At 27.5% G+C, this 27008-nt stretch overlaps 2 protein-coding genes and 2 non-coding genes across 10 annotated transcripts; 2 read left to right on the top strand and 2 right to left on the bottom strand.

The window, feature by feature from the left end:
* Positions 1–175: 175 nt before the first annotated feature.
* On the bottom strand, positions 176–16294 carry LOC122848134. 3 transcript variants are annotated; one of them, XM_044146010.1, is made up of 5 exons: positions 16153–16293; positions 15645–15863; positions 2169–2257; positions 1718–1942; positions 176–1638 (listed from the first exon to the last, which is right to left on the bottom strand). In XM_044146010.1, exons 3-5 carry the CDS (start codon positions 2250–2252, stop codon positions 982–984), a joined length of 966 nt encoding a protein of 321 aa, XP_044001945.1. In that variant the 5' UTR covers positions 2253–2257; positions 15645–15863; positions 16153–16293; the 3' UTR covers positions 176–981. The 3 variants fall into 3 exon arrangements, with proteins under 3 accessions (XP_044001945.1, XP_044001936.1, XP_044001930.1); XM_044146001.1 differs by having other exon boundaries at positions 850–1638; positions 2169–2254; positions 16153–16294; XM_044145995.1 differs by having other exon boundaries at positions 851–1638; positions 16121–16292.
* LOC122847956 lies at positions 4081–4199 on the top strand. Its single transcript, XR_006373413.1, has one exon. It is a non-coding gene; the product is annotated as a 5S ribosomal RNA (ribosomal RNA).
* On the bottom strand, positions 4686–4804 carry LOC122847955. The gene has a single exon (XR_006373412.1). It is a non-coding gene; the product is annotated as a 5S ribosomal RNA (ribosomal RNA).
* Positions 16295–20989: 4695 nt separating the features above from the next.
* Positions 20990–27008, top strand: LOC122848107 (hyaluronidase-like). Of its 5 annotated transcripts, XM_044145956.1 has the most exons (6): positions 23934–24030; positions 25505–25737; positions 25800–25838; positions 25920–26226; positions 26290–26494; positions 26563–27008. In XM_044145956.1, the coding sequence occupies exons 1-6, from the start codon at positions 23972–23974 to the stop codon at positions 26758–26760; spliced, it is 1041 nt and encodes a 346-aa protein (XP_044001891.1). In that variant the 5' UTR covers positions 23934–23971; the 3' UTR covers positions 26761–27008. The 5 variants fall into 5 exon arrangements, with proteins under 5 accessions (XP_044001911.1, XP_044001900.1, XP_044001882.1 ...); XM_044145976.1 differs by lacking the exon at positions 23934–24030 and adding an exon at positions 20990–21080 and having other exon boundaries at positions 25800–26226; positions 26563–27005; XM_044145965.1 differs by lacking the exon at positions 23934–24030 and adding an exon at positions 23726–23797 and having other exon boundaries at positions 25800–26226; positions 26563–27005.

Raw genomic sequence — 27008 nt, 5'->3', positions numbered from 1 at the left:
TCATTTAAAATAGCTCAATTGAGTTTAAATCAGTATATAATTTAAAATAATAATTATTTTTTATGGTTTAGTTTTGACATTTATTTACTTGCCTATTTTTTATGTGAAAATTTGATTCATATACTGGAAAATTGTTTTTTCATGTTTAGAAAAAGTTATATAAATTTGAGGAGTGATTTTCGAATTGATGATGTTTTCTTTATCATAAAATTTTTTTACTTGAATTAAATTAAATTGCTTGATAGTATAATTTTTATGTGAAAAAATTTTCAGGGTAAAATATTTCATGTTCTGTTTTGACAGAATTTACTCGATTTAATTCTCTTTTTAAAATATAATAATTTCTCGAACCAATATAGTGTCATTATCGAGTTAATGCAATGATTTCTATATCTAAATAAATATATATATTATTATTATGTGATACAATATTTCTTTTGCAATTATTAAAAAAGAAAACCGAAATTTTAAACAAAGTAAATTTAAATCTACAAAATATTTTCAAACAAAAAATATTTTCTCAGTGTCTGTGAATTAATTAAAAATATCCTTTTTGTTTGTTTTTTTTTTTTAAATGTTTATTTTCCAAATAATAATTAATTATAAATTCAAATATATTAAAATTTCATTTATGTTTTTTTTTCTTTTTTTTTTTTTTTCAATCAATCAATCAATTAATTTTTTTATTTTTTCTGTCTCACTTGTTTTTTTTACAAAACAAATAAATTGAATTATTATACATTCAAATTTATATAATTAATTTTATTTTATATTTATATGTTATCTTTAAAATAATTTATTTCTTTTAAATTTTTTTGTAAATATTATAAACAAGAAGTTTAAATTTTTGTAAATATTATTTCAATGATTTAATGTATTTTTTTGTTCGCAAGATTGCATAATTACTTCAATAAAATGATTAAAATTGAAAAAAAAAAAAAATAATAATAAAATCTCAATCATATAATCTAATTGCTTTGATCAATGGTATTCATTTTTATCTTTTTTCTCATTTTTATCAACGAGAACATTGTCAGAATAACTAATTTCTTGTCCAGCTACAGCTGGATGAAGATAATGAGGTTCAACGTCAATTTTTTCTTTAACATCTGGTTCCATGACAATAGAATGATGTGGTCCACGATGAATATTTGTATGATGTGGAATCTCACTTGTTACTTGTTGTTCACCATGAGTTTTTTCTGTTTTATGATGTGATTGATGATGTTTTTCACGTTCCTCTTCTTGACGATACTTTTCTACCAATTGTCGAAATTTTTCTAAATCAATTTTTTCTTCAAATTTTTCAAATAAATCTGTTGTTTCTGTTTTATCAACTTTATCATTGTCTTTTAATTGTTGAAATAGTTGCAAAAAAATTTCATTTGCTTGAACACTGTCTTTTGTTGTATTTTTTGAATTATTTAAATGAGGATTTAGTAAGAGATCTGGTGTTTCATTAACAGTTATAACATTTTTGTCTATATTTTCTTCAGTGAGAGACTGAAGCAGTGTATTGTAATCAGGTTTAATTCTTGATGTTTCCGTACAAGAGCTACACGAACAATGTGTAATTATTTGGACCTTTTTTGGAATTGTCATTGGTTTGTTATCTTCATCCTTGCAGTCGAGATTTACCTGAAAAATCATTCAGAGTAAAATATTTAATGTGAAATAACAACATAGATAACTCAATGATATATATAATTTTACTCACAGTGTGCCAGACACTGTCAAGAGGTTGACAAGAATCGCAATAAGGCCGTATCAAGTCTCCTGGTGCTGATGGTTCACTGTGTGGTACCATATATGAAAAACATGCACCAACACAAACATTGTTGTCAAGTTCTTTTGATGAACAACGTGGCCATGTCACAACTTGTTTGATTGGAGTTGTTTTACACCAGCTATGTTTATCAGGATAGAGCACTATGTTGTGTACCTAAAACATTTTCTATTATGCTTCAAGTCAATCGAAACGTTAACAGGATAATAACTGTTCACAAATTATTAGTTTAATAAAAAAAAAAACTTTAATTTATACGAAAAAATATAAAATAAATAAATAAATGATCAAAGAATTTATTATGAAAAAAAAAAATGAAGCAATTGATGACAGTTTAAGGATACCTATTGTGGACCAAATATAATCATTTTTATAGTTATACCTTGTGTTCTCGATGAGCTTGAAGTAAACTCGTCTTCATCAGGATGAAAAGACCTGATATCAAGATTCCTCGAATAGATTTCATAGCTTCTGAAAAAAAAACATGAGTTATTCGATTGTATATTTTAAACATTATAATAAAAAGTTTGACAAAGCCCGCGTGAAAATTATTTATAAAGTGTTCATTAATAAAAAAGGACGTGGTAACGTTTGTTCGGGCGAGTGGCCCGCGTTACCCGTTGATAACTAGAAATTTTCAATACTCCAGCTAGGGCCATGGTTATCTTAAGATTAATTAATTGCTCAAATATAATTTTATGGTTCATTAATAATAAAATTATTTAAAAAATGATTTCTTTCGGGTTTTTTTTCTCTAAATATCTGAATCTGCTATTTTTTTTTCAATGATTGAAATTAAAATTAATTATTTTAATATTTTTTTTTTTTTATTTCAAAAACTATTTAAGATAGCAAAAAAAACCCACAACGTACTGAGAAAACAAACTAACATTTTTACTTTGCTAGCAGGGTAATCGTCGGTTAAAAATCGATTCTTGGGTTTTTTAATGTTCTGATAAATAAATGAATATTGTGTCGATAATATAAATTACTGAAAATTACTATTTTGCAGCATAGTAAAAATTGAGATATAACAGGGTAGTATATATAGGTATAACAAATAATTATGAGCTAAATACAAAATACCCGGCCTTTACTACGCAGCACGGTAATTTTTATTAGAAAGTAGTAGTAAAAAATGTTAGTTTTTTTACTCAGTGAGCGGGTGATAGAGTTTTTTGAGACGCAAAATTTAAGTTGTTATATATAAGCTGCCATATACCAAATATTCTCAAACATGCTAAAAAAATGCATTAATTAATCAGCTATGTTTCACATCATTTATATATTAATTAATTCATGCATTTTTTCAGCTATGTTTGATATCATCTGGTAGCAATAAAAGTTTACATCAGAAGAACTTTTTACATAAATTAAGAAACGAAAAATTACCGAAAATGCTGTAATATTGTTTTGACAGAACCAAAAACATATCTTCATTATTAAACATTATTATAACAAATTATGATTCGAACTTATGAACTATATGATGAAGAAGAATGCAATTTAAAAATGTTAGTATACTCAATGAAATAATTCAAAAAAAATAATCCAATTCTCGAGCGTCTTTATGATATATAAATGTCAAGTATCTTATAAGATCGATGTTCGTTTTAAAAAAATTATCATTCTGAAAACATGGTTCTTCCTGGCTGGAAATATTTCTCCGTCATTTCTCCACCATTTCCCGGTTTTTCTCCGTTTTTGGCCCATTGCTGAAGAAATTTTTTCGGCATGAAACCGTTATCGGAGAAATTACTTCACTATATAGTAAAGTATCAATCTAATGGGTCCAAAACTGAGAAACCTTGAACCAGTTCAATTTATATTTTTTTTTGGTTTCAATTTAATTGTTAATTCATTATCAACATAATTTTAATTATCAAAATCCAAAGATTTAAAAAGTTTATTAAAAAAGAAATTATACAATATTCAGATTGTACCAACGTATTCACTTGTAACCTAATATTCCTAATGCAATTTTTTTTTATTACATATTCTCAATATTTTATTTTTATTATCAGTTCTATTGATATTTTTCTACATGTATTCGACTATTCGTGCATTTTCAAGTAATGAACCAAATAGTTATAAAATAAAAATGAACGAAAAACTTGTTTGTTCATACAAGAGTTATATTTACTGGCCTTGAAGAGGCCGAATATCTAAGCTTACATTTGAGCCAATTGGTACAAGTAGTTACCTGACTTTTTATAAAATATATTTTTGAATGAAATTTGATGGTTTGTTCAAAAACGATTAAACTGTTAGAGATGTCATCTCAGTTGACTATCGCCAACGACCATATCGGCCTGAATGCACCAGTTCTCGTCCGATCACTGAAGTTAAGCAGGGCTGAGCGTGGTTAGTACTTGGATGGGTGACCGCTTGGGAACACCACGTGCCGTTGGCATTCTTTTTGCAATTTTAAAAATATTATATGGCAGTGATCCGATGTTTAGGTGTGCATCATGCATACAACATACACAGTCAATCGGAAATAAACGAATTTTTTTGCAGTACTGACGAGCTACCAGATAAGGTTTAAAGTCTGGTTGTGGTAGCTGAACTTGATTGAAAAAAAAAAGCAGTGATGGGGTGGAAATTTCAGTCCGATTCGTATCCGGTTCCTGAGATTACAAATTTGATCCGGATTGGACTAGCTTGAAAACTAAATACGCATCTATACGTACACAAAAAGAAATGTTTATTATTTGCATACATAGAGATTTTGTAAGACTCTTCTCAGGCTGAAATTAATAACAATTAATGTAAACTATAGTGTAGAAAATGTAAAAATCAATAAAAAATTCGTTTATTAGTGACAGTAGTGTACGATGCACTATTAGACTATATCTCGTATAATATTCTAAAAAATAGTAAAAAAATGCAAAAAGAATGCCAACGGCACGTGGTGTTCCCAAGCGGTCACCCATCCAAGTACTAACCACGCTCAGCCCTGCTTAACTTCAGTGATCGGACGAGAACTGGTGCATTCAGGCCGATATGGTCGTTGGCGAAAGTTAACTGAAATGACATCTCTAACAGTTCAATCGTTTTTGAACAAACCATTGAATTTTAGTGACATATTCATAAACTATTGCTCATTTTTCATAAGATAATTTTTTTTTTTTCAGATTAATTGTTTGGTCAATAGTATTTCTGAAAAGTTCAATGAGCTCACTTTGACAAACTAACTCAGCAAAATTTTACTGTGGATTTGATAATTGGAGCTGAAAAGAGAAGCAAGAATTTCCTTCAGCTATACCTTAGGATTCTTTTTGTCAGCAATAATGAAATTATAAAAATATTTTATTATTATTTTAATTCATTTTTTTTTTTTTTTTGAGTACTGCCTATATACCCTATGCCTTAACACGTGAGACGAACTTTACAATGTTAAACAAAAAACAAATTTTTTTTACTTAAGTTACAAGTCAAACCAAACAAATCTACCATACAAACATAATAAAAACGACGATTTTATTTTGTATTTTCTGTTTTCTTACATTTTACTATGCTAACATAGTAAAATTCACTTCAACCATATAGCACATTATAAAACTGCTAAACAGTATAATTTACAGTCTGTCTGGTGCATGATCATTCTCACGAGCGTCTATTGTTAATTCTACTATGTGAACATAGTAAAAATCATTATTCACCTAGTTATATTTATCTCAACTGAGAAAATTTAGTGTTCGTGCCAAGGGTCCTGGCAGAAATCATTCTAGTTTTGTTAGATTAAGACCAGTTTATGTATAATTTATTCAAAAAAAGCTAAGTAGAAAATTGACAAATATTAGATAGAAAAAATAGAGTGTGAGCGATGACAGTGTCACCTGTTATTCGATAATAAAATCGAATTTTTTCAAAACCTACCCGATACCCAGAAAATAGGAAAAAAATAGATATTATAAATCAGATCGAAAACAACTCTAGCGCTCTGCGTCAAATTAAACAATTACATTATTATTTACACACCTATTGATAGCCATACATCAATAGACACTATAGTTATTACTTAAAAAACTTGGTTTCAATAGCAGATAATTTTTTTGTCAGTTTAATATTTGAAAAAAGCATGTTGCAGGTAAATAAGTCTACATTACGTTCTAGAAAACAACGTGAATTGCAACGAATTAGAAAAGCGATTATTGGGCACGTATCTGCTCGCTCATGACTGCAATCTAGGAATGGCACACCCAATCCAAAACCACCTGACACAACACAAACCCACTCGTTCTGAAGAAAGCATTTAATGTGTGAAAAATATCAATTAAAACTTCCAATAGATCAATTGGATGGTTTTGATAAATTAAATGAATTGATAAATACTAATAGCTCATTCAAAAAAGATCTTGTAAGTATAACATAACATCAATATGATTTATATAAAAATTGGCATTAATTTAAAGAAATATCGTAAAATTATCTTAAAATTTTTTGCAGTGTGAAGTTTTAAAACAATATGTTGATCGTAATCATAGCATATCAAAATCTTGTGTAACGATTTTAAAAATAATTCTGTCGAAAAAAATTGCAGAACAATTCGTTGCTCAGAGAGAAAGAAATGGCAAAAAAACACTCAATACTTCTTGTTTTTTTTCTTGTTTAAAAGGTAATTTTTTTTTCACTAGAACTTAAAATGATTTGTTTTTTATTAATATATATAACAATTAAAATATAACTTTTACAGGAGTCATTATTGAAGATCAAGCATCTTTTGGTCTAATCACCACAGAAAAAGAAATATTGACAAAAGTCGGAGATGCTCTTTCGAACTCTAAAAAATGGACTGATACAAAAAATGATGATCAATAAGATCAGAACACTCAAGCATTGATTCATGATAAAAATGTCAAATAATAAATTAAAAAAAACAAAAAAAAAATTATGCAATTGTTTTATCAGATATCCACAGGACTTCTTTTTTAGTATACAGAAAATAATTTTTAGCTACAACTCTAATCTTAAAGCTCATAACAAAATAGTTGAAAACCGATAAAAAAAAAAAAAAAGAAAAGAAAACCACAAATAAATTCATGAACATCATTAAAAGTTGTCTAGATTTTTTATTCCTTTTTGGAAAAAGTGAACCTAGCATATTTGAAGAGAAAAAAAATTCTTTCCAACAATAAAAGTTTATACTTATAGTTCTTGTTTAGTGTTACATTATATATAAATTTCTCAGCAGGTTACATTATTCTGTACGTCTTTGAAAAAAATCTCGTGGCTGCTGAGTATATGATGTTTTTTTTTTCTTTATCAATGAAAGGCACAGCCGGTCGACGGGCCTCGAGGTCTCCGGTTCGACGACCGGTAAGGCTGTCTATTACGTCATCCCAAAACTTGCATCAGCGCATGCGCGTACAAAATAAATATCGAATAAACAACTAAACAATTTTTAGTCTTAATTATTATTACATTTAATATGTAAACTCTATGATTCTTATGATAAACTATGTTTTTTATATTTATGTTTACTAATGGAATTTCGATTCGATATTTTTCACCTTTTATTCCTTTGTTTTATATTTTATTATATTTAAAATTGATTTACATTGCTTTTCCGGTAATCCGGTTTGCGCAAAACAAGAATATTAATTCAAATTTTTCCATTATATTTTTTATTTATTTGCTACGAAGGGCAGCCAGAGAATCGGTTTATCCTTAATACATATTATATACAAGTCTCTCAGTGCATGTACAGATTATTTCGCTTGATCGCTTTTAATTCTCATTTTGTGAGTTCTAAGAAACGTAGGGAGCTTCAGGGTCGTGCATCTCTTCGTGTTTCAAAGGTGATAATTCGCGCGTATAGTTGGTGTCAGAATCAGTGTGGACGAGGGATTGCGCTGTGAAAGAACAAGAATTATAAAAAAAAATAAAAAGTATATAGAAATATTTATACTAGACGTTAAAAAAATAAAAAAAACAAAATATTAAATAGAACGTGGAATGGAATTCACGAATATATTTATGAAATTTATTTTCTGTTGCGAATTTATATTCATAGAATTTTTTTTTTTTTATTTTAAAATTTAGGCATTGCCTTTGTCGTTCTGGCTTTAATTTATATTTATTTTTATAAATAATATTTCGAAATTTAATCAATTCTTGAAACTGCATTCATTGTGAATAAGAAGATTGCAATAATTTCAATGACAATTACTTTTCAAGCACAATATTTTACGGTATAAATATTATTTTAATTATCTTGTGGTGTCGAAGATAAGCATGACTATATTTTAGAAAACTTTTTTTAGAAAGATAAATAATTGTATAAGTCTAAAATTCTTTCAAGATTCTTAAAATTTTTAAATTATTAATCGTATTTTGCAACTCCATGTGTAAGTAAAGAGGCTTATGTCCATAAATAAACTCCTGTGACATAAGTTATGCCTTTTCACTTTTAAATATTATTTTTTCTTTAAAACAACTTGAAAAACAAGAAAAAAAAATGGCAAAATAAATTTAGGTATACCCTTTTTTTTTTCTTTTAAATTAGCAGTATTTTTTTTTTCAGCACTTCTTTAGCTCATTAGTGTTATAAAAATATTTATGAGAAATATGATTCTTATAAATTCTTACTTGACAATTTCTAGGAGAATTCATAGACTTATAATATTGTTTATCATCTTTCCTTTTGTATAAAAAACTTGTCCACAATATTAAGCCTCTTTTAAAAATTAAAAATATATATATACTTATAATTATTCGAGTAAATATTTCAAAAGCCTGTATAGACCTTTGGTATGCCGATAGATACTTAGAATTTTTAATAGAGCCTAGATGGCAGTTTCGATTCAGAAGCCCCTCCCCTCTTTCCGCCAATTAAATGAATAAATATCAGGTGTTTGATGGTCACGTCCCTGAAACCACCGACTCAGAAGTCTAAAGCTCTGCTACACCACCTTCTCTTCTCGCCTTTGAGGCATCTTTAAACACCTATTCTCATATTAGGCAACTGTTTTTTTTTCCCCACTTTTGTAGGACCTCAGATAACTAAAACTTTGTGGATTTTTCATAGCTAATACTTATAACTAATTCCCTTGAAAACATAAAAAAATTAATATATCATCATCCTCGATAGTTACTCGATATTTAATCGTTGACAATGTCAACAACTTTCAATATAAAATATCCATTTTAAATGATGATATTTTTTAATATGTTGCAACTCATATATGTATTGTATTTGTAAATAATTTTAAAAGTATTCAATATACTGAAGCAGGTACAGTAAATTTTACATGTATCACCAAATTTTATTTTAATTTATATAGAAAAAGTTTGCGGAGAAGAACAAAGATGATGCAGTTTGAGAGACAATTTGACTATTGTAACTGCGCATTATTATTTCATCTATTTTTCAAAAAGCTGAAAAATTTTATCTAGTTATAAAAAGACGAGAAATTTCAACACACGATAACCTCAAGCCTGCACACTTATTTCTATATAATACAAAAATAATAGTATCAAGTTTGCAAAGCTTGTATCCATTCAGCTGAAAATTTAATCTTAAAAATGAAAAGTATGAGTGTTAAAATTGCTAAACTTTGAGACGTCGTTATAGCGCTCGTTTTCTTTTTTTTTTTTACAATCAGATTTGAGTCAACATAAAAATAATCTATTTCGATATATATTTTTTTATTTTTTTTTCTAACAGTGCAATCGCAATTCAATATTACCTGTGATATTTTATTTGTCTAATAAAGATAAAATTAATAATTACAAGATGTAATTTGCATATATATTTATTTATTACTAGAGCAATTATGTAAAATAAAAATTTCTAATAAATACGTCGTTTCTGTATGCATTAAAATAACGATGCGTAATAAAATAAAATATGTAACATAAATATAAAATATTTATTTGAAAAATTAAAAAACAATAAAAATTGTCACTAACTATATATATCGTAGCAGTTGGTTTTCTCTTTACTGGTCCACTCAATTCCTTGCACAATTCTATCTCCTCACAAGTAATAATAATACATAAGATCCGAGATTGCCTTCGCTGGTGTTGGCCTTTTCCCACACGAGGTTTACGTACGCAATTCTTTTGACGTCATTTTTTCTCGTTCGCACCAAGGTTTTTCGTAGATATATGTATGTAAAATGATTATATATGCAGAAACATAATCACGTTCTCCTATTCGATCGTATATTTATGCTGTATATATATATTTTGTATCTTCATCTAACCAAGAGAGACAATACATACATATTCAGACAGTAAAAATAACAAGAGATGAAAAGAAGAGAGAATGGAATATTTTTTTTTTTTAAAAAAGATCAATTTATCGAATCTCACTGTGAGATTTAATTTTTCTTTCAAGATCATTTATTTGTTGTACAATTCATCCTGTTATTAACGTAAACAAGTTTTTATCGATGCGATTCAACATGGCGATCAAAAATTTTTGCTTATATGAAGTTATAGGAGAATTTCCAACGTAATTTTTCGTGTTGAGAACTCGTTAATCTGGTTTCTTGGACAGTTTAGTCATGCTACAACAGTTAATTCAATACACTTAAAGCATTCTTTTTATATTTTTTTTGTATTTGGTAAATATGTTTTACTTCTTGTTGAAGTCTACAGTATGTGTCGATAAAAAAGGACATCAATGTCTGAGGTGTATATTGACGCCATTTTTATTGCACAAAGAAAATATATTCACAAAAAAAAGTATATAAATTTATCATCTTTAAAGCTTTAGTTAATTTTTTTAATTATTAAAAAAATTGTCAATTGTATATTATTAATTATTATATAAATGCAAATGATAAAAATTGATTAAATTCTGATTTAAAGTAGTTATATCGTAGTGGGTTTCGAACAGATATAAAGGATAAAAAGTTTAAAAAAAATTGCCGACGGCTTTTGGGCATGACTTAAACGTGTGGCGCCATTTCACCTTTCTTTTTATTTCTTTTCCTGCTTCTTCAACCTCATATCATTTATACGTTTTACTTATTTTAAAAACGAATATAAATATATATTAACTAAACGTGAAAGGTCGTGAGGTGTAGGAATACCGGCCCACTTAATTTTTCTCTTTTTTCTTTCTTTCCTCATAAAATATTTAAACCAACGAATTTAAGTTTAAAAAACAACGAAGAGTTGCAATTGTATCATAGATAATTTTATTATTGTATAAAAAAATGGTAAAATATTTTTAATATCAGGAAGAGCACAAGAATTTGAATTTAAATTATAAAAAAATAAAAAAGATAATGCAAGAAGCGTTAAAATCATGAAATAAATGGTTTAAAAAAAAATAAAAGATAAAATAAGTCAAAAGTCTGAGAAACAAACGACAAATAAAAAAAAATTTTTTGCAAACAACATGGGATGATGACCAAAACACACTGAATGTGTGGCGCCAATTCAAGTTGTTTTTTTTATTCTTTGTTTCTTTCATCGTTTTGGCCTACCATAATGTTACTTTTGCCCCAATCGGTTGGCATCACCTTGCTTTTGTTTCTTCACTCATACTAATTCGCTCCTGGATAAAAGAAGCTGCATCTACAGCAAAACCAAATTTGAAAAAAAAAAAAAAAACAAATCGACTATTTTTAAGACCATAGCAGCAGCAGCAACAACATCACCAACAGGAACATAAAAAAAAGATTAAGAGTATAAAAAAATTAAAAAAAATAAATAACAAAGGATTGGGTCTAAAGAACCAAGGAAAAAATCACGCACGCATATTCATTTTTTGATAAGAATAATAATATTCAATGGCAATTATATAGCTGTACCAAAAAGGACAAAGTCAGCCATCTAAAACTGAGGAACATGTCGTTAAAATATGATGACATTGTTATTTTTAATGTTTGTTTTTTAAATTGGTTTCTGGTAATCAAAAACTAAACCGCTAACATATTTTTTTTTTTCTTTATAGTTGTCACGAGTTTTTTATGTTCAGTCAGTTTTGTGGTGAAAAAATGTTTTGATTTTTTTTTCATCATGAAAAATCATTGCGATTTTATATTTTTTTTATTTTTTAGAACACTTGGAAGAGATTAAAAATTACAAGTACAAATTAGGTTGGTGGTTATTGTACTATTATAAGTTAACAATTTCCATGTGTTGCATATTATTTTATGGATCCCAAGGAATTACAATTTACAAATTGGGTAGATTCAATTAACATATATATAAGTTTTATGATATATAACAATTATTGTTTTACTAGTTATATTCTAATAATTACTATTTTTTTCATCAAAAAGTAACTGCAATAATTTTACTAGTAAAAATAATATAGCCGAAGGTGGGTTGGTTCAAATGGTTTTAATTTTTTTATGATGTTTATTTATTTTTTTGTTTATATACTCTCTAACTACATATTCATATTCAAATCATTTTATCTGACTTCAAATGAAGAGATAGTTTATTTAATTTGATTAACTCATTAATTATTTATATGGAAATTAACGAGATTCAAAGTGTTTCTTTTGCAATTGTTACAATTTACAATATGGAAAACATAATCGTTTTCTGTTATTTTCTTTCTTTCCTGATAAAAATTAACAAGCCATTTATATAATTTGTATTAAACTTTACTAACATTTTTAATATATTTTTCTGTTCAGTTTTAACGATGTAAAAACTACCGTGTCAACCGTACGTCCGTACTCATTGTTAACCGCTGTAGCCACAAAAATTACAAAAAAAAAAAAAAAAAAGAAAGTTGTGACATGACTTGTACAATAAAGCATAGTAATTGTTATTAAATTTTACACACAATAAATAATTAATTTTCATCTCAGTTAGTTAGATATTTTACATTATGACAATTAAAGATTTGAAGTTATGCTAGAGATATCTCTTAACAATTTCAAGTCTCAAAAAAAAATCTTATAGAAGAGTAAACAATTCAATTTTTAAAGTTAAAACTTTTATTATCTTTTAAAAATAATAAGAAATAAAAAATAGTGTTTTAGCTTCTTTGATATGACGATACATAAATTTGTAGACACAAGTTAAAAGACATTATAATAATTAATTTATAGATTATATAAAAAAATTATTATTTACATCTTTTGAAATTTTTATTGACCCAAATTGAGCCCTGTATTAATTTGATAAGACAATGGTCAAGTAGACGAAGCCTCACCATGGTTGAAATAACATATTTCCTCCGGGTTCTTTTCGGAGTAGACTAATTTCGGAAAAATCTGTTTCTACCAGGGTAGGGGTTCGTCTACTTAACTGTTATTTTAAAAAATGTAGACTAAGTGAAAGAAAGAATGCCATCAAACAAAAAAATATATATTGTAATATAGACCAAAAAATATGTATGCACAACTAGAAAAGATTAAGTATGTTGAAAATATATTGACAAGATATTGCCACCAATTGTTAAAAAAATAAAAAATTATCAATAACATATTTTACGCATGGTAATTCAAAGTCAATGTTTCAATCATTTTCGATTGTTAATTTTTTTAATCATAACCATGATAATAAAAAATTAAAAAATAAAATATTTATGTGTTGGTCAATTGTTGTAAATAATACCGTGATAAAAATATTTCTCCGTGATTCTTCGCATTTCTCTACAATTGTTTCAGGTGGAGAAAGAATATTGAAATCGGTGGATAGGAATAAAATTTGGAGAAATATTTCTACCGGGGCTAATAAACTTATTTGGCATAAACAGATAAACTTATTTTCAAAAACAGAAATAATTTATAAATAGGTGTCATATTTAAAAAACGCGTCTCATTTATCATCAACTGAAGCTGGTTATGGATGAATTGGTCAGGAAAACAATATTTGACCACTCGCAATTTAGGTAATGGTAACAAAAAATTTTGGGTTTTATTGATATTTAATATAGTGAAACTTTTTTTTTTATCTTTAAGGGTAATAGTGAATTCTTCAAATACATCATGACAGTTTTGCGCAAAATGATAAGTGCGGCTTTTTGAATTGCAATAGTTGGTTTTAAGTACATTGCAAATAAATTTTTAATTTTTATATAATTTATCCAGTTTTAAAATTTCTAAGAGTCACAACACAATCATGATCTAAAATTTATGATCGTGGTGTAATTCCTGGAAATTGTTGAACGGGATAAAATATATAAAAATTATAAAAAAAAGAAAGAAAGTTGTGACATGATTTGTACAATAAAGCACAGTAATTGTTATCAAATTTTACACACAATAAATAATTTATTTTCATCTCAGTTTATTAGATATTTTACATTATGACAATGAGAGATTTTAAATTATGCTAAAGATATCTCAGAACAATTTCAAGAAGAGTGAACAATTCAATTTTTAAAGTTAAACTTTTTATTATCTTTTAAAGTTTGAAAAATTTTATTAATAAAGCTTTTTTAGTATGACGATACATAAATCAGTAAGCCGAAAGACTTTAGAATCTTTGAGTTAAAACCACTATTGAATTTTAATTTTCTTTCAAAATAATTCATCTGATGAATATTGTCTTTTAAATTTTAAATATATATTTATATACAAAAATAATTAGCTTGATAGGTAAAAACGAAAGAAAAAAAATAATAAACAAAAAATGCACTTGAGTTAATAATTGATATTTAATAATGGGTGCACATAATATGTATATAGTCTCTTGATGAGGATCTCCGTTACATCTTTGACGTTACGGTACTTTCGGTGTGGTCAGGCTGGTCAAGGATGACTGAGCCACTTGGGATGCCACTCGGGTTTAATGCACACGTGGTTTGCCACATGAGCTGTTCTCTTTTAAACAATAACAACACGTAGGGCTAAAAGATATTAAATTTTTATTTTTTCAGAAACATGAGAAGCAAGTAAACCATGTGAAAGATATAACTTGTTGGGTATTTTTTTTTCAATAATTTTGTCAATTTTTTTGAATCTCTGGAAACTTGAGATACTTGTAAGTTTATATATATTTGTATATAATATATTTTTCAAAGACACACAAATACAGCATTATTTTCGTATCAACCATCATCATTTGATAGTTTTTTTTATATAATTAAAAAAAATGTCAAATTTTTGTTTTTTTCTTTTTTTAAATGATGTAATTTTTTTGTTTTTCTAAGAATTTGGGTTCAAAAACAAATACAAGAATTAATGATAAATAAAAAAGTAAAAAAAAAAACCATGTTACAAAATAGTTTTAAACTTTTTCAAATATTTCGTACTTTGGTATAACTTGAATTCGTATTTGAGAATCAACAGATTCTCTCTTGATTCCCTTTTTAGGAGTTTTCGTTCAGAGCCGATTTTAGATAAGAAAAGTAAAATAAAAAAAAAAATAACTCATCTTGATCAATTTCATTTAATTCCAAGACTAAATTCCATCAGGAATACATATATATATAATTAAAATTTTACTCTGTAAGTATAGTTTTAAAGCTTTGACCATTTAATAGGCGAAATTTGTTTTTTATATAAAATAATTATAGCTTGATGTTTATTAATTTTTTTCATAAATTGTATTATTAAAAAATTGTAATTTAAAATTGTTATTTTATATAAATATATATAGACGCATTGAGGCACTAATCTGCGTGCTTCCATCACCCTTCGGTAGTCGATAAGAATCTCTCGACCTTTCACGCCGTTGCAGAACGAAAAAAATAAAAAAAAAACCCGTGAAGATAGAAGTGAGAAAGCCAAAAAAGAAAAAAAAAAAAAGCAATAAGAGAAAAAAAAGATTGAAAGGAAACACACACCTCACACCCGGACTTGTTATAATTAATCGTCTAAATAATTTAATTTTATTTCTTCACTATGAAATTTAAATATTAAAAATTTGTTTACACAATTTTATAACAAACTTGTAGATAAAAAAAAAAACTATTTTTAAATTTACTCACTTGATTTATAATTTGTCTTGATAATAATTTTCACCAACGTTGTCGTAAATTCCAATGAGTAATAAAAAAAAAAAAAAAAACTCACTTGAAACAGGAATATTATTTATTTTATTTTTTTAAAAATGAAATATTGCAACTATGTCATTCTAGCAACATATGTGAATAATAAATTACGTTGTAAAATCACATGAAACACTGTTGAAAAATCCAAGTAATCCACTGTGAAACCAAAAAATGATAAATAAAAAAAATTAATAATAAGAAAGAGAACAAGTATAGAAAAAGGAAAAAAAAAAATAAAGAAAAAAAGAGGCAAATGTGTTGATGGAGGTGTTGATGAAGATTATAATGATGGTTGTGATTGTTGATGATGATTTCACTAAACTATATGATTATTCCAATTTGTTTGTTTGTGCTTAATGACAGTTAAATGACAAAAATAATAATTTGATATGAATTAAAAAGTGGTTGTTTACAATTAAAGAGTTAAACTGATGATAAGGGGTACCTCGTGACACGATGTAAAACTGTGTGTTGCCGAACTCACTCGTCTCACTGGCTGTTTCGTTTTACTCTGCATCATACAGCCTCTACCTCCACCTCTTTTGCCATGGCTCATACCACTCTCTACCTTCTCCAACATCCACCTCCTTCAAAGTTTGCTTGATGCTGCAGTAGCTGCTGCTGGATGTATAGCTTGGTTCTTTCTCTCTAGCTATATCTTTTTCTCTCTTGTATTTTTTTTTTTCCAATATGATGATCAGAGTAACCTGACTGATTATTTTTTTCTTAATCTTCTTGTCTCACCAGAAGATCCGGAATATCACATAATGCTGAAATATGAAACTCAAGAAATTTATACACATACGCATATATGAGTGAAAAAATACATATACATGTATATATTAACTACATTCAGCACACTATAAGAGTGCACTTCAAAAAGCAAGATGGCCTGAGGCCTACTTATACACCTTGAACCAGTAAAACTCGTTGTGTTCCTTGTAGTACTGGTGTATTAAGTGCGCGACTTCGCGCAATATTCTCAGGCGTCTCTTGACTCTTGTCTACATCTCTATAAAAAACTATTATAAATCTACTATATGTACTTTGACTTTATTTCACAATGTCACATTTAATTAGCTAGCTATAGAATAGCAAAGATAAAAAAATTGACTGACAATAGAGCCAAAAATTTTCCTGAATTATGAGATTTTTTTAACAAAATATATTTCTTCAAATGTAGGATAATATAATATTGCTAATTATTGGCTTTCATTTATGAGCCATATGTTAGCTAAGCCTGAATAATAACACAATTTTAACAGTGGTCGCCAAGCATGGGCCATTAAAATTTACCATTATATTTATTGACATGAAATTTTACGACATTAAATTCAAATATTTAGTCAGCGATTTGTTTCAGTTTTTTTTTTTTTTCAGTTGTAATGTCATTAATCATCAGTTTTGTGGAAACTTGATAAATATTCAAAATGACGCAGTAATTTACAATTAATAATTGAAGAATAAGAAATGCTTAGTGTACAAGTTGAAATGTAAGTCAACGCTTTATATGAAAAAATACGATATCGTGAGTATCGTGGTACTTCAAGTGTGAACATTGTTATATTCTTTATTAATAAATAATTATTCATCGTAATCTTGTATTGATATTATTCAACAGAACATATTAAAAAATAGTACAAGTTGAAAGACATCATAATATTCAATTTATAGATTACATGAAAAAATTATTATTTACATCTTTTGAAATTTTTATTGACCCGAATTAAACCCTGAACTAATTTGATAACGTAATGGTCAAGTATAGATGAAGCCTTATCCTAGCGGGAATAAAATATCGGGCAAAGGTCTCAACTACGGATTGTATTCGTAATAATTTAAAGAAAAAATCAATTAGATATTGTGTTAAGGTTGATTCCGAATATCTGAATTTCTGATAGACTTTCGATTTTTTCGGCTTATTTTCTAAATGAAATAATTATCTATATTGTGAATTTTTTTGAATTTTTTCTTGTTTGCTTTTTTCGAGATATTTACTGTCAAAGTTGACAACTTTAACACACAAGGTATACGCGTTACCTCATGTTTTTACGAATAACTTTTTTTTGTTCTGATTCAAAACTGTACATTTACTATCAGATTGTAGCCCTGGACAAGACAAAATTTTGATAATTATTTCAATTTTTTCTTCTTTTTCTTTTAATAAATATTTAACTTTTAAACTTCGAAATTTTGCTAGATGCGCGGCACACAGACATGAACACAAGCATGGTTTTGGCGTACGACGTAAACTTTGTTTGCTAGTGTGTTGCCGCGCACACACATACTACTAAAGAACTTGGTTTTTTCATCAGTGGCGCCACAAAAATTTCAGGATACGGGGAATAAAAAATAGCGTTATTAATATACGGGCCCTTTGTGGCATAAATATTGGTACGGCGATGGGACTTGGAATCAACCTTAATGTTCTTCTAAAATTACATAATTCGTCAAAAGGTATGCTTTGTTGCGTGTCATTTTCGATTTTAGTTACTACTTTTTTTTCTCCACCACTAATCACGTGTTATTTTTTAAAGCAGGTTCATTTACAAATCTTAAATCATCGCGGTGGTTTACTATCCTCTTTTTAAAAGATGATGTCACTAATAGGATCGGATATGTCATAGATTTCCCGGGTTGGCAAAATATAAATGATGCCGGACAAGACGAAACCGGCAACAAATTTATTTCTGAAGAGCTGTTCAAAATTTCAACTACTTTTCAGCAGATGAAAAATCGAACCATCAAAGAAAATAAGGAAATCAACTTTAACGTTTTACTACATATATTTTTCAAGACAAGCCAAATTATTATCAATATTCAAACAATTGGAAAAAAATTCAAAAATATGACGGATCCTATGATTCATCTACGAAGCCTTGTTCAGTCATATTGTGAGGATGATCAACAACAACAACAACAACAAGGTTTAACTAGAACACCATTTTTCAAAAATGTTGATCATACGATCATACATCTTCGGTAATTCTACAAGAACAAGCTGTTACACGAAATTATCTGTCAATTTCTCATGCTGACCGATCACCTCTTTCCTCCAACTCATATGATGATCTTGCAATAAATATCGTTCATTTGACACCAGATTTATGTATAACTAAAACACCGGATAATCTTGCTACACGAACTGTCGTAATCCAACGAAAGTTATATGAAACGAGCAATATCGAAAGAAGTATTAAAAACATTGGCACCAGAAATAAAATAATTGCCACAGATTTCACAACTTTTTGTCGAAAATATTGTTCCAAAAAATCAGATAATTTATCACGTGAAAGATTGGTTAGTAGAATTGGAACTAAAAATAAATCTGAAAATACAAAATACGCGATATTTGCTCAATATCATAAAACAATAATTGAACAAATACCGAATATAAAAGAAATCGAAGATCAAATTGGCTCCAAAAAAATATTACTAAATAGTCATACACTCCATCCAGATTCAGCTCAAATTTTCAGTAAAGTTACAATCAGAAGAGATTATCCTGATTTCAGTTTATTTGATACGGGACAAATTGAGACCCAAAGATTAATTCAAAATAATGGCACAAAAAATAACACATCAGTCACTGCGTATACTCCCTGGTGAAAATATTTCTCCGTGATTACTCCGAATTCCTCCGCGGTTACTCCGAATTTCTCCCAAATTGACCCATGCGGAGAAATGAGTGGAAAAATTTTCTCCTCGTCGTTGATTTCGGAAGAATTTCCCCACGGTAAAATTATTTTTTTCACATGTTTCTCCGTGTGTGTTTTTTTTCGCGGAGAAATATTTCCGAATGTTCCCTTACCCAAGTTGATGAGAAACGACAGAAAAATTTCTCCTCTTCGTTGATTTTAGAAAAAATTTCTCAGCAGTAAAATTATTTTTTCACACGGTTGGAGAAATGGCGGACGAATCTCTCCACCCTTTCTCCAACTTTCTCCACCATTTGTTCAATTTTTTTCCAACTTTTTCAATTTTTAATTGTTTAAAAAAAGAATGACTAATTATTAATTGTTACATAACGCAAAGCATAATGATGCGTTTATTTTTTTTGAAAAAAATGAAAATTCGAAGACACTTTTTTTCAAAAAAGTTGATATACCTGAGGTACTTGGTCTACAAAACTCCCGTGATCGTTGCATCAAATTGATGAATGTGGGAAAATAAGTGGAAAAATTTCTCCTCGTCGTTGATTTCGGAAGAATTTCTCTGTGATAATTTTTTTTTTTTCACACGTTTCTCTGCGTACTCTTATCGCGGAAAAATATTTCCGACCGTTTCTCCGCCCAAGTCAATTCGGAGAAAATTCGGAAAAAAAATTCTCCGCGGTAAATTTTTTTTTTTTCACATGTTCCTGCACGTATTCTCATCGTGGAAAAATATTTCCGAACGTTTCTCCACCCAAGTCGATTCGGAGAAAATTCGGAAAAAAATTTTGATACCTTTCTCCACTCATTTCTCCGCATGGGTCAATTTGGGAGAAATTCGGAGTAATCGCGGAGAAATTCAGGAGAAATATTTTCACCAGGGCTCTTTTCAGTCAGTATTATAAAAATGACAAAAACAATCCAACAATAACCAAAAACAATATAGAATATATCCGAGTTCAGTCAAGTATGCTGTATTCAGTAAATTCATCAAACAATGCATTAAGTCATGTTTCTAACATCGGAGGGTATGATTCTATACGAGATTTTTCGTTAGCCAAACTCTAATGATAAATTATGATAAAGAAAATTCAGAAGAACTTGGTTTTATGGAAAGAACTGAACTTGGAACCAAAAACAAAAATACCATGACAAGGTTCTCAGTATTTGCCAAATACTGTTGTGAAAAAATGTACAAATATTGGAACCAAAAATAAAAATGAAAAAACAAATTATTCTATATTTTGTCAAAATTATATAATGAAAAAAAAAAAAAGTATATGTATAGGTTGTTCCTTAGATGAGCCTGGCTTCGATGATCAACAAAAAAAAAAAAAAAAAGACAACTTATCAGGAAAAAATATAGGGGTTCAATGTAATATCTACAGAAGCTGCCCCTCACCGATATCTTTTTTGTCAGAAAACTTCATTGACAATGAAATACTGATTGCCAACAGAGCTATGTATTGCGGAGCTTCTATAGACGAAATCGATGATTGTATGTGTGCAGATAAAAAATCTAGCAATTTCACTTGTCAAAAATGCAAAAAAAGTCTACAATAGACTATTAAGATGTCGAGAACATGTTATGTCTAAACATTTAAAAACCAGCTATATCTGCAAGTTCTGTCTTTTCACTCATCGAGAACTACGTAAATTCAAAGTGAGCAGCAACTTATCAAGACATAGCCTAGCATATCATCATGACAGAATGTAAGTGGTAAGTGTAAAGTCATGTGCTATTACATTATTGTGTGATTTTAATTTTGGTGTATCAAGAAAACTTGCTAATTCTGGTTATTGTTCATAGATAATAACATTCGGTACAGCTTTCCTAATATTATTATTGTTAATTGAAATAATTACTGGAATTATAAATGTTATTTGTGCTAAAAATAACAGCAAATCAACAGCAACAAAAATAATACGTATCGTGAACGTTTGTGAGAATAAATTAAATAATAATTAATTTTATGCACACTTGATAGATTGAAAGAAACAAAGTGTGTGCGTTAATCATTTCATCATTTCCCTGATATTTTCCCATAATTATGAGATTTTCCTTTATGTTTAGCGATTTTTTCTTTATATTCATTATTTTACTGATAAAAAACAAGTTGGTTTAGTTATAAAAGTATATCAAAGAAATTCAGCCCCAAAAGGTTATCATAGTGTGACAGAAATTATTTACCAATCAACTAGTTATATTACATTTGTAGCTATTGTTGGAATAATATTCATAAAATAATGATATTCATTGATGATAATCATATATGGAGTTTCTAGTGCTTTTAATTTATACAAAGTTAAATCTCGATGCGATCTGAAATACTTCTACGAATCCCCAGTCGGTATTTCAGATCATAGTGTGACAAAAATTATTTATCAATCAACTAGTTATTGAATTTGTAGCTATTGTTGAAATAATATTTATAAAATAATTATAAAATAATAATATTTATTGATGATAGTAATATATAGAGCTTTTAGTGCCCCTAATTTATACAAAGTTAAATCTCGATGCGATCTGAAATACTTTCACGAATTCCCAGTCAGTATTTCAGATCATAGTGACAGAAATTATTTATCAATCAACTAGTTATTGAATTTGTAGCTATTGTTGAAATAATATTTATAAAATAATTATAAAATAATAATATTTATTGATGATAGTAATATATAGAGCTTTTAGTGCCCCTAATTTATACAAAGTTGAATCTCGATGCGATCTGGAATACTTCCACGAATTCCCAGTCAGTATTTCAGATCATAGTGTGATAAAAATTATTCATCAATCAACTAGTTATATCAAATTTGTAGCTATTGTTGGAATAATATTCATAAAATAATGATATTCATTGATGATAATCATTTATAGAGTTTCTAGTGCCTCTAATTTATACAAAGTTAAATCTCGATGGATCTGAAATACTTCTACGAATCTCCAGTCGGTATTTCAGATCATAGTGAAAAGTCATTAAAAATATTGTGAATCAATAAATATACAATTGACTCGATTATATTTTTTCAAAAAACTTTTAAAAATCCTATATATACAAAATATATACAAAATTATAAAAAGAGGCAATTGGAACAAACAACAATTTAAAAAAATAAAATGAATTCTAGATCTATATCTAAAAAAATAAATAAACAAATAAACAAAGTATAAAAAAAAAAAACTAATAAAAAAAAGAAAAATGACATAACAAATATTGACAAAACCTCCGGATGTCGAGTATAATCGTTTTTGTATTAAAAAAAAAATGGGATGAGAACGAACATATTGACCTCATTTTCGTAACTTGTCAAATTCTGTTGTATAACTATATATCAAAGTAAAAAAAAAAAAATTTGAAATGTTTAGAATATATAACAAGTAGAAATAAAGTGGCAAAAGTATATATATACTTTATTTATTAAACAATAGAATGATAAAAAGTAACATCGTCAACAAGGTCCCCGTCAAGTCGTTATCTTTATATACACCTATTATTTTAATTTTTTCCTTTTACTATCGGTCACGCATGACTTTTTCACTACCTAAAAACCTCGGTCTCATTAGCCTCCAAAATTAAGTTCAACGACCATTATTATTATTTCCTCAATCCCAAAAAATACCTTGAAATATTTTTTCTTGTTTTTTTTTTCGAGATTGAAGACACGATCAATTGACACATCTATTTTCAGTTAGAAGACTCAGCTATTATCTATTAGCAAATTGTGTTGGCAATTAATTCATAAGGCCATCTGACAAATCTATAAGTACTCAATGACATGTAGCTTATCTTCCTTGTTCGGAGGTATATCCAAGACCTTGTCAACTCGAAGGTCATAGAACTTGAAATACAACAACTTTGTCATAATAAAAAATAAAAATTCACATTGGTATTAATAAAACACAAAACTCCATTGAAATTATAGCAATAATATGAGAAAATTCTAATTTTAAAGAGCAATTGATTCTTTATTTCACCCAGATTTAATATCAGTTTTAATTATTCAAATTCTTATCGATGTATATTGTGCACATGGGTTGCTGTGTATTTATGATAATTAAAAAAAATATTTAAAATAATATTATTAGTAATAATAAAGAATTATGATATAGTGGATGAGCAATTTTTTAATATCAAATAAAGAAACAATAAACGAATGTCAATGAGCCCGTATCTTTTTTTTTTTAAGCTCATAATGACCTACGTATTGTAATTTAGCTAAATCAACACTTAATAACGCCCTTTGAATTTTTTTTATTTTTCCGGAAATCATATAATTTACAAATTGTATTAAATACAATACTCAACATGATATATCAGTATAAAGTTATGACGTTATTTCACGGTCATCTCCAGCGAAGTGGAGTACATACGAGGACATTTTGAGTGTCAAAGAGCAGCGCACACCCACAGTTGATAGAGTGGGAAAAATATGAATGTGAGTAGGCTAATAAATACTCGCTAACAAAACTCAGTAAATTCAGTCATATTTAATTTTCGAACCGTAGTAAAAGTGCAAATAATTAATCATCCAAAAGTTTTAAATATACTCATGTTTTGATAATTTTTTTTTTTTTTTTTACAAATTTAAATAATACATGTCATTTTTAATATGAATATTATTGTTATTATTCTGGTCATTATTCCATTGATGGAAGCTTCATTTTTAGGGTATATATTATAAAAAAAAAAAATTTCATTTATGTTAGAACTTATTGTTAATTAATTATTTATATTTATCGAACGGTTCAAATGAAAGTTAATCGAGACGTAGAATTTAAATATTGATTTTTCTTTTAATATTTATTATTAAAATAGTTAATAATTTTGTTTTACCATTACTCTTGTGTTCAAAGTAAATTTGATGATAATTATTTAATCATATTTTAAATTATTTATTACTCATTTCTGGGGCAGGAATATTGCTGTGCCAATTGGTAGAGAATTGTTTAATTGTTTGAAATTCATATACATTTTATTATTTGATTTAAATTACGTTTAAAATCTATTTTAATTATTAACTAATTGTTTATTGATTTAATTGATTCATCCATTCAATTTATTTGTTTGAATGAATCTCAATATTTCAATTCTAACAAGTTCACTCATGAAAAAGATTTTAAAATGAAATAAATCGATTGAAACTATTTCATATAGAAATAAATATTTTAAAAAATATGTAATTAAAATTAAGCAATCTTGTATCACTTCCCACTCGCTATCCCACATGTATTGCTACATATAATTCTACATCAGTTATTTTATAAACTTTATCATTTAAAAATATTTTTATAATTTTTTTTTCGTTCTACAATAATTAATTGTGAAAACATTTTTGAATGAGAGTATTTTACGGAAAAACTCATGTAAATTTTTATGTGGTTTTACACGAATGATATCACATGAAAAATTATGTGAAATTAAAACTTTTTAAACTTGTTTCATTGTAACTTATATACTGTGAAGTTTTTAGTTAAATTTATTCTGTGCGCATCGTGCAACCACTTACAAAGTTATGGTGTGACATGGCCCTGGTAAAAATTAAGGCTTGAATTAGGTCGTTCCCCGAGCTGCCTTGTTAGTTTGAAAGACTATCCCGTGCAAAACAGGCTAATTTTTACCATCCTACTTTTATTATTATTTCTGTTTTCATTTTATTTTTAATTTTGATGTTATTAGTTTTTTTTTAATTCAAAATTCGATGGTTTTATAATTTAATTTTTTCCTCATTTTTATACAGTATTTTTTTATATTAACATAATTTATAGTGTTACTCCATTCAATTGAAAAAAAATTATAAATTTATAATCTTTTTTTTTTTAATTTGAAATCCATGATTTTCTGAACTGATATTATTTAATGGTGCTAATTGTCACTCACTTTGTGATAATATTAATGAGATGCAATTGCTCAACTACTGTAATATTTTTTCTCTGTTTGAGGCACTTTTTTTACATATATAATCGTGTTAGAAAAAAAATATATTATACATTATTTTTAAAAAATTCCTAGAATTCAAAAAATGATGAAATACAATACCTGTTGTCCTCTGTTGAAGTATCTCATTTCTGAGTTTAAGAAAAAAAAAAAGGAAAATTTTTAGAAGCGAGAGAAAAAAAAGAAATTAATTTCATTCTGTTTTTAGAATTGCTCAAACAATATTTGGTGGAAATGAAAATTATATATCATCTCATACATCACAAGATTACAAAGTGTATTGGAATATACCAACATTTATGTGTCATCAGTATGGGATCAACTTTGATGATGTCAAGAATTTCGGTATAGAACAAAATGAAAATGATAATTTTCGAGGAGAAAAGATTGCAATACTTTACGATCCTGGAATGTTTCCAGCTTTACTAAAACATCCAAATGGCAAGTAAATTTAATCAATTGATAAAAAAAAATAGTTTATTAAATTATTATTTTATAAATAGCTTCATTAACAATCAGAAATGGTGGTGTTCCACAAGAAGGTAATATTAAACAACACTTAAGACTTTTCAAGAAACATCTTGAAGAACAAATTATTGATAAATCATTTTCTGGTATTGGAGTTATTGATTTCGAAAGTTGGCGACCAATATTTCGTCAAAATTGGGCATCACTTGCTGCTTATCGTGATTTTTCTATTCATATTGAAAATAAAAAACATCCACATTGGGACAAGTGGTCAATTGAACACGAGGCAGTTCAAAGATTTGAAACAGCTGGTCGAGTTTTTATGGAAGAAACTTTAAAGTTGGCCAAGACATTGCGACCCTATGCATCATGGAGTTATTATGCATACCCGTATTGTTTCAATTTATCACCTCAACAATCAAGCTATCATTGTCATTCAAATATTCGAGAAGAAAATGACAAGTAAGTTGATCATCATTTGGAACATTGTATATTATTTGTTATAAAAAATTATTTATTTAAAAGGCTCTTTTGGCTCTGGAAATTGGAGGACATAATGTTACCATCTGTTTATCTGAGAAATTCTTTATCAAGCAATGAAAAAATCGGTCTTATTACTGGAAGACTTGAAGAAGCTAAACGACTTGTTGATGCATACAAACCTCAATCAAAAATATTACCTTATTTTTGGTACAAATATCAAGATCAAAAAGATATTTTTCTTAGTAAAGTAAGTTGAATTATTATAATGTAAATTTAAAACAACATTTTGCTACATATATTGTATTTATTTTACAGATTGATATTGTAAATGGATTCAAAGAAATGATCAAACGTGGTGCTGATGGGCACATACTGTGGGGAAGTTCAAATGACTTTAGTACAAAAGAAAAGTGTAAAAAATTTAAATATTATTTGAATGACATTTTGGGACCAGCTGTTAATGAAGCACGACATTTATTAAAACTCACTAGGAACTCCGTTTCTTCGAAATAAATTTTAGTGTACTACGCCAATTACACCAAAGAATTTTTATAATATATAGCTAGAAAATTAAAATGAATGGATAAATAAAAACTATTTAAATATTAATCAAACGAACAATATTTTTTTTCATCTTATACTATCGACTGTTTATTGTAAATTTTACTGGGCCATTGCGGAGAAGGGCACGGAAAAGCGGAAAGAAATTCAATTTGGAAAGATTGTTGTTTTTCTGGAAGGTCTAATTGCGAAGAAATGTG

The sequence above is a fragment of the Aphidius gifuensis genome, linkage group LG1, assembly GCF_014905175.1.
Source record: "Aphidius gifuensis isolate YNYX2018 linkage group LG1, ASM1490517v1, whole genome shotgun sequence".
Lineage (NCBI taxonomy): Eukaryota > Metazoa > Arthropoda > Insecta > Hymenoptera > Braconidae > Aphidius > Aphidius gifuensis.
This window is presented reverse-complemented; position numbering and strand designations above follow the sequence as displayed.

Bases quoted from the DNA above. Each gene is read 5' to 3' on its own strand.
- LOC122848134 (XM_044146001.1), bottom strand. From the start codon at position 2,252: ATGAAATCTATTCGAGGAATCTTGATATCAGGTCTTTTCATCCTGATG. The intron at 1,943-2,168 runs GTATAACTATAA...AAAATGTTTTAG, and splicing joins AAGCTCATCGAGAACACAAG to GTACACAACATAGTGCTCTA. The intron at 1,639-1,717 runs GTGAGTAAAATT...ATGATTTTTCAG, and splicing joins TTGACAGTGTCTGGCACACT to GTAAATCTCGACTGCAAGGA.
- LOC122848107 (XM_044145947.1), top strand. From the start codon at position 23,972: ATGAATATTATTGTTATTATTCTGGTCATTATTCCATTGATGGAAGCT. The intron at 24,031-25,504 runs GTATATATTATA...TTCTGTTTTTAG, and splicing joins ATGGAAGCTTCATTTTTAGG to AATTGCTCAAACAATATTTG. The intron at 26,495-26,562 runs GTAAGTTGAATT...TTTATTTTACAG, and splicing joins AAGATATTTTTCTTAGTAAA to ATTGATATTGTAAATGGATT.